General features: G+C 35.1%; 1 protein-coding gene across 1 annotated transcript; it reads right to left on the minus strand.

Annotated features, from left to right (window-relative positions):
• Positions 1-9,594: 9,594 nt before the first annotated feature.
• On the minus strand, positions 9,595-11,027 carry LOC127430479 (three-finger toxin MALT0070C). The gene is made up of 4 exons (XM_051680281.1): positions 10,922-11,027; positions 10,709-10,831; positions 10,402-10,524; positions 9,595-9,922 (listed from the first exon to the last, which is right to left on the minus strand). Exons 1-4 carry the CDS (start codon positions 10,968-10,970, stop codon positions 9,855-9,857), a joined length of 363 nt encoding a protein of 120 aa, XP_051536241.1. The 5' UTR covers positions 10,971-11,027; the 3' UTR covers positions 9,595-9,854.
• Positions 11,028-11,369: the final 342 nt, after the last annotated feature.

Genomic DNA, 11,369 nt, shown 5'->3' on the forward strand with positions numbered 1-11,369 from the left:
TTAAATACAGTAAGTACTCAAAGTCTCGAAGCTTTGTCTTTTTGTCTGATTTTCAAATACTTTTTTGCTTCATATCAAAGTTTATAATGTTGTGATTCACCTCAGAGCTGGTTGAAGGATTTTACGAAATCTCTTTGGTAAAAATGAATTGAAAAAATTATTCCGGCACTAAGACGTTGTGTTTTTATGTATTTATTAAGCATTTATTTATTTATTTATTTATCAAATTAAGGTTTTTATAGCCTATATTTTAATAGAGGAAACGATCCACCAATCAGAATCGCGGGCAACAAAGCTTGCCAAAAGAGCTCTGCAGCGACCGCCCACTTCCATGACGCACTGTGAATGAGGCAGTCGTGTCGGTCTCCCTACAATTTCAAACTACTGATATATTTATATATACACCGTTCAGCCACAACATTAAAACCACCTGCTTAATATTGTGTAGGTCCCTATCGTGCCACCAAAACAGCGGCAACCGTAAGATCAGCAGTTTCAGAAATGCTCAAACCAGCCCATCTGGCACCAACAATCATCCGTGTGATTATCAGCCAATCGTGTGGCAGCAGTGCAGTGCATAAAATCATGCAGATACAGGTCAGGAGCTTCAGTTAATGTTCACATCAACCATCAGAATGGGGAAAAAATGTGATCTCAGTGATTTGGACCGTGGCATGATTGTTGGTGCCAGACGGGCTCTCTTTGTGTTTCTGTAACTGCTGATCTCCTGGGATTTTCACACACAACAGTCTCTAGAGTGTAAAGAGAATGGTACGAAAAACAAAAAACATCCAGCGAGTGGCAGTTCTGTGGATGAAAACGGCTTGTTAATGGCAGAGGTCAGAGGAGAATGGCCAGACTGGTCCAAGCTGACAGGAAGGTGACAGAAACCCAAATAACCTCACGTTACAACAGTGCTATGCAGAAAAGCATTTCTGAATGTACAACATCTCAGACATCGAGGTGGATGGGCTATAGCAGAAGAAGACACCTCTGGGTACCACTGCTGTCAGCTAAGAACAGGAAACTGAGGCTGCAGTGGGCACAGGCTCACCAAAACTGGACAGTAGACGATTGGAAAAACAATCCAAGTACCTTCTACTGAGGTACACACATGGTAGTCCCACTGCAGCCTCAGTTTTCTGTTCTTGGCTGACATAAGTGGAACCCAATGTGGTCTTCTGCTGTTATTACCCATCCGCCTCAAGGTTCAACATGTACATTCTGAAATGCTATTCTGCTCACTACAATTATACAGAGGGATTATCCGAGTTACCGTAGCCTTTCTGTCAGCTCAAACCAGTCTGGCCATTCTCTGATTCTAGGGACTGTTGTGTGTGAAAATCCCAGGAGATCAGCAGTTACAGAAATACTCAAACCAGCCCATCTGGCACCAACAAACATGCCACGGTCCAAATCACTGAGATCACATTTTTTCCCCATTCTGATGGTTGATGTGAACATTAACTGAAGCTCATTACACTTCTGCCACACGATTGGCTGATTAGATAATCGCATGAATTAGTAAATGTATAGATGTACCTCAATCCGATAGAAAATTTGTGGGCAGAACTGAAAGAGCGTGTGCGAGCAAGGAGGCCTATAAATCTGACTCAGTTACTTAGTTATGTACATACAGTTGTGCTCAAAAGTTAGCATACCCTGGCAGAAATTGTGAAATTTTGGCATTGATTTTGAAAATATGACAGATTATGCAAAAAAACTGTCTTTTATTTAAGGATAGTGATCATATGAAGCCATTTATTATCACATAGTTGTTTGGCTCCTTTTATATCATAATGAATCACCCAACAGAAATCACCCAAATGGCCCTGATCAAAAGTTTACATACCCTTGAATGTTTGGCCTTGTTACAGACACACAAGGTGACACACACAGGTTTAAATGGCGATTAAAGGTTAATTTCCCACACTTGTGGCTTTTTAAATTGCAATTAGTGTCTGTATATAAATAGTCAATGAGTTTGTTAGCTCTCACGTGGATGCACTGAGCAGGCTAGATACTGAGCCATGGGGAGCAGAAAAGAACAGTCAAAAGACCTGCGTAACAAGGTAATGGAACTTTATAAAGATGGAAAAGGATATAAAAAGATATCCAAAGCCTTGAAAATGGCAGTCAGTACTGTTCAATCACTTATTAAGAAGTGGAAAATTCGGGGATCTCTTGATACCAAGCCAAGGTCAGGTAGAGCAAGAAAGATTTCAGCCACAACTGCCAGAAGAATTGTTTGGGATACAAAGAAAAACCCACAGGTAACCTCAGGAGAAATACAGGCTGCTCTGGAAAAAGGTGCAATACTTGTTAACCCCTCTCCAAACCTAGCGCTTATAGTTGTGATCATAAAGCTCTATTTTACTCTCATCACTCCAAATGTTGTTGGGCATATTGTAACCGGGCTTTTTTGTGTCATTTGCTTCTTTCTGGCAACTCGACCATGCAGCTAATTTTTGTTCAAGTATCGTCGTTTTGTGCTCCTTGAAACAATCACACCGTCTTTTTCCAGAGCAGCCTGTATTTCTCCTGAGGTTACCTGTGGGTTTTTCTTTGTATCCCAAACAATTCTTCTGGCAGTTGTGGCTGAAACCTTTCTTGGTCTACCTGACCTTGGCTTGGTATCAAGAGATCCCCGAATTTTCCACTTCTTAATAAGTGATTGAACAGTACTGACTGCCATTTTCAAGGCTTTGGATATCTTTTTATATCCTTTTCCATCTTTATAAAGTTCCATTACCTTGTTACGCAGGTCTTTTGACAGTTCTTTTCTGCTCCCCATGGCTCAGTATCTAGCCTGCTCAGTGCATCCACGTCAGAGCTAACAAACTCATTGACTATTTATACACAGACACTAATTGCAATTTAAAAAGCCACAGGTGTGGGAAATTAACCTTTAATTGCCATTTAAACCTGTGTGTGTCACCTTGTGTGTCTATAACAAGGCCAAACATTCAAGGGTATGTAAACTTTTGATCAGGGCCATTTGGGTGATTTCTGTTGGGTGATTCATTATGATATAAAAGGAGCCAAACAACTATGTGATAATAAATGGCTTCATATGATCACTATCCTTAAATAAAAGACAGTGTTTTTGCATGATCAGTCATATTTTCAAAATCAATGGCAACATTTCACAATTTCTGCCAGGGTATGCAAACTTTTGAGCACAACTGTGTACTGTATATACACACATGCATGCATACACACACACACACACACACACACACACACACACACACAGATGTTTAGCTACATAAAAAATTGAGAGTGTTTTTATTTAATTCTATTAAGTGAATTATTTAACCACAACCCTACTTTTAAAAGAAATAAAATGGCTTTTTAGAAAATCAAAATATAGGCCTGTTTATTTATGAAATGCATTTTCCTTTGAGGACACTCCCAATAGATCTTGTTTTTCTAGATTTAGCTAATTTCTGGGGCCATTTTCAGCGATTTTGTCCCCAAAAGTATAACTAGGTCAGAAACACACACTCCAGCTCTCTGTCACGCTCAGCGATGCTGATATGGTCAAGTCTTTTCCTCAGAATGAGGCAATCAAAGTTCAGTTATTGACTAAACATGGCATGCTCACTTGAATAAACTAGCACAAAAATATCTGATACCCTGGCAGTTGTTTGCTTTGGGTGTTTTGATTTTGATTGTGCTAGAGATTCTGTATGTTTACCCGATAGTGGGGTCTTTATAAGAAAGATTCTAACATTAAATCCCAAGGATAAGAGAGGTACAAAACATTAAAATTATTATAATGTTCTATTTCAGATAAATTTAGTTTAGAAAGGTTAGTTTGTCATAAGGAACTTTCATTAAAAAAAATAAAAATACTTTTGTGAAATCTTTAAAAACAAAATGACACTAATGGTGATGCATTAAAATCAGAGATCTGCTATTGGAGACATTTTCATAAGCCTTATTCATTTTGACAGTAAATTGTAATTGTTAATGTTACTGTCCAAATACAAAGATTAGACTGGAAGGTATACTGACAAACATGTTCTCATTTGACCTTTGCCCCCAAAATTGAAAACTGTTACATTAGGGAACAAAGTTGATTGGGAAATCAGTGATGTTGATCAATCAAAATAATTTCAACCATACAGTAAATGGAAAGCAGTAGATCCAAAGTCTAACAGATTTTTGGAAGTCATTGTTCTGAAGTTTTCTATCATGTCATTATAAACAGGTATCTTTATTTAATGATAAACCCGTCTGCTGACCTATCTGATACAGCGCTTAAATTAAGATATGGTGTATTTTGAAATGTAACCTTGTAATTGAGTTTTACAAGCAATTACAGCGCTCAAAAAACTTACACTGCATTAAAATGCTTTTGATGTCAGCAAATTGAAATGTCTTGATTTTCTGCCGTACAAAAACAAGCCTATCTGCTGCCACCTGCCGGTCAATTACGTAAATACAGTTTTACACTTTATACACTTTAAATAACAGTTTTAAAGGAATATTCCGGGTTCAATACAAGTTAAGATCAATCAACAGCATTTGTGGCATAATGTTGATTAACCAAAAAAAAAATAATAATAATAATTTACCTAATAAGTCCCTCCTTTTCTTTAAAAAAAAGCAAAAATCTGGGTTACAGTGTGGCACTTACTATGGAAGTGAATGGGGGCCAATTCCTTAAAGGTGTCATGCATTGAGAAATCAAATTTTCCTTGATCTTTTGCCATATAAGAGGTCATAGTACTATAAAAACATACTGTATGTTTCAGAACTCAAAATGTATTCGTTAGTCCAAAAAAAGGTTTATTGAAACCAATATTCCTAAATTTCCTAAACAAAGGAATGAGTGGCTGACATTTATTTTTAATGAAGTCCTGGATCGCGTCAGTAAGACAGTGTTTGTTTGTTTGTTCGCTTCATTTTACTGTGTATTCTTTTTCAAACAAGACACAGTTCGATGCAGGCTTTGCAAAGAGACTTAAATTAAAAGTTGATGCAGTGCTAACTATATTGGACCCGACAATAATGTCGCAACAGACAAGTGTGAGTATCCATGTTAATTGTATTGCTTCATATTAGGGCTGAAACAATTAGTCAACGTTATCAACAACGTCATAGATGTCAAAAATGTTCGTTGTCGAGTAGTCATTTGATCTCATTTAACATAACATGAGATTACATTAAACTCTAATGATGAAGCGTGAGAGCAACACTGCAGCTCGTGCCTGATTGAGGAGAGGAAGAATTACACCGCTCACAGATGCACTCTAAACTTTCCAAACAGCTTCAGGTGATGTAGATCGCAAAGTATGAGGGAATTGTAATGCAAAAATATAAAATAAGTAAATACAGATGTACACTGCTGCTCCGCTGAAGCAAAACTTGCGTGTCGAGTGTCTTTAAACACCCCAGCGTTACATCTTTAATGCAGTTATATTTAATGAGTTATAGCTTTATTAAAGTTCAAATAACATGGAAGCAGTTCATGTAAATAAGTACAAACTCAGAAACTGGCATTTCTCTGTGCGGTCAGCACCTCTTCTATGAGTTGTGTGAATGTCCCGATCTAAGGGGGAGAGACTGAAACTGCACCCGACTGATGCAACACTCTGTCACGGAGAAGCTTGTCCCTCGAGCGCACATGCTTAATGCAGCTAGATTATAACGTGATGGCTCGCGATTTATTGAATCATAATATATGTGTCACTGTGCATTATTAATAAGAGAGAGTTTGTTGTTTTGTGAGTTAAAGACGGATTGAAGTGAACAGAAAGGTGAGAGAGGGTCTTCGCCCCATTATACAACAAAATACATTTTTGATTTGTTTTTGTTTTGGCTTTTTTTCCAATAGAAATATCTAAAACTCCTTTAAAACAACATACATTTGACACTATCATTGACAATTATTTCATATGCAAAGATGTTACCCAATCATAGCAGTAGGCATTTACACTGAAGTCTTAAAGGGGTCAAGACCCGAAAATTGAGCTTTTTAATCAGAGGGCCAAAAACAGGATAGAAAATGGAAAATTATTTCCAAATTATGACTATTTCTGATGAAAAAGTCTTACTAACATTATAAGTAGACCTCAGTGAACATTTAAAAAAAATAAAAATAATAATAATTACAATGCATGACGCCTTTAAAATTAAAATGGTCACTGTGTCAAAAGTTTAGCCACAAGACGTAAACAATATGTATGTTAACATGAATTTAGTGTGTTAAAATCACTTACTAACCATTTCTGTGTAAAGTTATAGCCAATTTTACAATGTTGTTGCCATGATGACGTAATGCTGTACATCCTAAATCCCTAAAATGACCATAAAAATTACGATTTATACAACTTTACAGTTCAAATAATACAGAAGTTTTAACAGATTAATGTTAGTGCTTTTTTAAATTATAAGCTTCAAATTTCTGTGTTTAAACCCTCCAAAAATTGGCCCCATTCACTTCCACTGTAAGTGCCTCACTGTAAACTAAATTTTTCCTTTTTTAAAGAAAAGGAGGGATGAGTGGAAATAAATTGATGTGGTAATCAACATTATGCCACAAATGCTGTCGAATGAGCTGAACTTCTATTGAACCCGGAATATTCCTTTAATATTTTCCTGCATTTGCACAAAATTTACAAAATTAAACAGAATTAGGGACAGTATGTTGCAAGTGAAATAATGTTGCAATAAAGTATTCATTCACAAATGATGCGAAATACAGTTTTACACTTTATTGTGAATAAAGGTTGGAAAACAAACATTAGTAATAATCAAAAAAGCAAAACTAGGCACAGTAGGTTGCATCTACTAAGATCCAGCATTGCAATAAAATATTAATTCATAAATGAAGCAAATACAGTTTTAGACACTAGTGTAAATAACTGGGTTGCAAGTATTAAGTGAATTAATATTGCACTAAATTATTGATTTACCTAAGTAGACTTTTCGGCCTGATGGCTGTCACTTGTCGCTTGATAGTCCTTTATCATATTTTTAAGCAACATACAATGTATTTCTACACTATATGTCTCTTATGTTTGTTACACAAAGATTACAAACATTGATTGAAATGATCGGGACAAAAGTATATTTGTCAAATGTTCATGTCTGCTTATTGCTCCTTTTGCCCTTGTGTTTTATAACTGTGAACAGAAAAAACTAGCTTTAATATTTGTTAATGCAAATATTGCGTTACAAATGTATGAAAAACTAAACAGGCTAGATTTTTTTCTTGTCCCCGCATAGTGAGGATGACATAAATAGTTTTCATTTATCACTTAATATCATACAAAGTCAAGTAAACATAAAAAAGCTAAATCAATATTCGGTGTGACCACCTTTGCCTTTAAAACAGCAGCAATTCTTCTAGGTACACCTGGACAGTTTTCTTGGCTGTTGGCAGATAGGATGTTCCAAGATTCTTGGAGAATTCCCCACAGTTCTTCTATATATTTCGGCTCTCTCAATTGCTTCTGTCTCTTTATGTAATCTCAGACTGACACGATGTTCAGAGGGGGGCTTTGTGGGGGACATGACATCTGTTGCAGGGCTCCCTGTTCTTCTATTCTAATCTTTTCTATTTGCAAAAGTAATGTTTGTGAGTCTTACATTTATATTTCTTATTGACAGACTAAAGCTGAAGATATAAATAACCATCTTAAGACAAATGCTTTTGTTAAACATCTTATGTGCCGAAGACTTTTGCACAGTACTGTATATTCTGAAGTACACCATGACTCTAAAGGTAAGCAAATGATTTCAGAAAGCAATTTTTGTTTAGTACAGCATAATAGTTCATTACAAATATATATGCCCATTTTGATGTGACAGTAGGAATCTGTAAATCCTCTTTTCTGCCGCTGTAGATCTGAAGCTGTTGAACTCATTTAAAGAGGATGTAGTTGATCAGAAGCCCCAAGAGAAGCAAGAAGCTCTGGGTGAAGCTCTCAGCACTGTTACACAGGTTCACCTGACAGCATGTCACGTTTACAACATTTTAAATAAACTTTGCCCCATCACAGATATATTTAGAGGCGCATTCTTTTACAATCTCTGACTCATCATCAAATGTCCATCACTGATTCTTGTGATAAAGAACAAAACATGTCTTACATAAAAAAGTAATCTTTATGTTAAAAATAAAAAAATTCATAATTATATAAATACTGGAAAAGATAAATCTAAAGGAAATGTGTATACTCAGGGCATTTATTACTTAAATGTTTTTTATTTTTATTTAAAAAAAATGTTTTAATGCATGCTTTATGTTTGGAAGCACATGTAACTTAACCTGTCCTCAGCACAATGCTAAACTGCCAAACAAAGTGTTTACAAATGCAACAAATTCATAAGTATAAATATCAAATAAAGGTGAGGATCTGTAAGATATCAAACAATACATAAAGTAAACATTAAATTATATTTTCCATATAAAACTGACTTATCAAAGTTGTGTCCTCACCTTGCATCAACTCTGTCAGATATTTTTATAATCCTGAATAAATCAGATATCATGGTCAGCTATAACCCTGAGGACCCCTTTCACACCTCCCACTCATGGTGGATGCAACAGTAGTAGTAAGTTTTATATTTTTTCAGATTTAAAACAAACAATATTTAAGTCTCTGCGCTCACAGCTTCAACATGTCAACTCTGTCATTCTCATTGTGATAATTTCTGTAAGAATTGTGGGATACATTTTGGCATTTTAGTTTAGTTAGAGGCAGCTTTAACTGAAGAAAAAAAAAAAAAAAAGACTCCAGTGCACAACACACAGTTAAGATGGAAAAATATTCCATTTTGTCAACTCCATAAGAATAGTGTAAAAACAGGGAAATTTTTTTATAGAATGTATTTTCACTTAACTCCTTTACTGAACACCATTATTAGATAATTAAAGACTTTACACTCTTGTTGGACGGATCAAATTAAAATAGCATGCTTTTAGTGTGTCTGATGGAGTTGACACAAATGACAGTAAGATGTAAGTTATGAAGTAAATAAATGTCAATTTTCAGGGAAAACAAATCTTCTTCCCTTACATGGTTTGTTTGCTGAGACCTTTGTCTTCAAATATATCAGTTTCAAATGAATTCATTAAAAAAAATAAAAACTAAGATTTTAAACATGTTTTGTCCCTTATCTCAAGAATCAGTGCCCTGCATGATGAAAAGAGTAAACAAGTTTAAAGCTAATGTGTGTAATTATTTCGATGTTGAAATACTTTGTCCTATCCCTCAATATGCAGAGACAGCTATAAGTAATACATGTATAATCGTGACACATTCTATACTAAGTGTATGTAAACATCCAGGCAGACTATGGTCATTTTGGGATTTACGGTGTTACACATTGTCACGAAGTTGTAAAATTGGATATAACTTAAGGAAATCTAAGTTTAATTTACTCTGAACTGAAGTGTGTAGCTGCATGCTCCCGGTCGTTTGTACATTTGTAAAACAAAAGCAGTTGCAAGATTCACAGTGAAAGCAGAAGTGAAAGGAGAACTTGTATTTATAAATAACCGATTTCCAAGAAATTCTGTGTGATAAAGATTTCAAGAGGTCGCTAAAATGGTAATACAAATAACCACAAAATATATGTGTGTAAATCTTTTATTTCAGCAGTTTAGTTTGACTTTTTCTGGAAATAAAGATTTTGTACATTTTACATAGATCAGTAAATGTGATTTTTTTTACAACAATAGTTTGAGTTGAGTTCCTTCCACTGTAATTGCAAGGATAAGCAACAAACAAGCTCTATTTAGTAATGCAAAGTTATTAAATACAAATCTTTACATTCTGTTGTTGTGGTGGTATGTGGTCTTCACTGCAGTTGTAGAATCGGAAGTGCTGCTGAACTCAGTGCAACAGGATGTAGAAGAACAGCGGCAACAAGAGAAGCAAGAAACTGCCCTTATAGATTCCATCTAATCAACACAAGAGGTGTTTTTACATACACAAAAACATAGTAAATATATTTAAAGATTCACTTAATTAGAATTTGACTTTTTGAATTGCAACAATAAAGTGATCAAATACTTAATTCTTTAACCGGTACCCTAATTCTAATATCATATTCCTGAACTCTGACAATTACTAAAGCTAGTCGTTACAGTCACTGTCAGTCTGAGGTAAAATGAACTTCAAACTTCCACCTGATCAGCTAAGTTCATCACAAATTTCCAAACCATGGCATAAGACTCACTCCATTGCACAGTATGAAGGCACTTTTTATTCTTCTTCATCAAAACATTCTATTTTTCTCTACTGTTCTGTACTTTAATATTGTCTGCTTTTTATGATCAATCACGTGTGTTTGTGTTATTTCCTCATTTGTAAGTTGATTTGGATAAAAGTGTCGGCTTAATGAATGTAAATTAGCACATGGTTAAGTGAAGGACAATACCTGTGCCATTGCAGAGATCAGTGTCACAGCACTTGGTAGAAATTGTTCCAGTTGGGAGCTGTTGGGTTCCAGGTTCACAATGGTCAGTACAAAGCTTAGTTGTGAGAGACACCTTAGTGGAACCTACGACAAAGACAGAAACCCCCAATTTAAGATAGAAGAAGAAATTTTCCCCAGAAACGCCAAGCTTACATAAGACAAATTTCCTCAGGATATAATTTGGAAAATAATTATTGTGAAGAGCTCAACAAATAATCATTTTCACTCCAGTGTACTTTAACTTTCAGTTGTTTATGACCAGACTTACCAATGGATTGGTCCGCTGTTATACTCGCACATTTGGAAGCTCCACTGGGACATGTCATTGGTTTTCCGTCACAAGAACCCGTCATTAAATCAAATTTGCACACATAACATTTGAGAGAGTGTCCTTTAGCAAGAAAAAAAGACTTTCATTAACATCTCATACATTCATTAACATCAATACATTGATACTGTACATGCTGAAGTGCTTTTGTACCTCCAGTAAGAAAAATAAAAAGAAGCGCAACAGAGACTTGTGGATTCATCTTTGCTCAAGTGTGAAATGAAATCACATGGTTTCAGAGTCGTTTTATGATCACTCAAAAGGGGAGGGTTAAATGAGGAAAATGCAGATGGGTAGTTGACAAATATGAAGTAAAAAACTATTTTTTTTGTAAAGCACAATTTTTGAAAAATAAATAAATAAATAAATACATCTATTTATGTAGTGTAAAGTCTGATATTTAAGAAAATATAAGGAGTCACTAACTTAATGTTTTTTAAACCTTTTCACTGAACTGCACTGTAAATGTGTCCTATGGTGTGACAACAAAAATGAAGGAAAAAAAAAGTTAGGTAATAAAGAGCATGAGAGAGATTTATTTTCATTTTTAGACACTTATTTTCATATGGTGTTTTTGATTTATTTTGAAATTATGAATAAT

Source organism: Myxocyprinus asiaticus, chromosome 40, assembly GCF_019703515.2.
Source record: "Myxocyprinus asiaticus isolate MX2 ecotype Aquarium Trade chromosome 40, UBuf_Myxa_2, whole genome shotgun sequence".
In the NCBI taxonomy this organism is placed as follows: Eukaryota; Metazoa; Chordata; class Actinopteri; order Cypriniformes; family Catostomidae; genus Myxocyprinus; species Myxocyprinus asiaticus.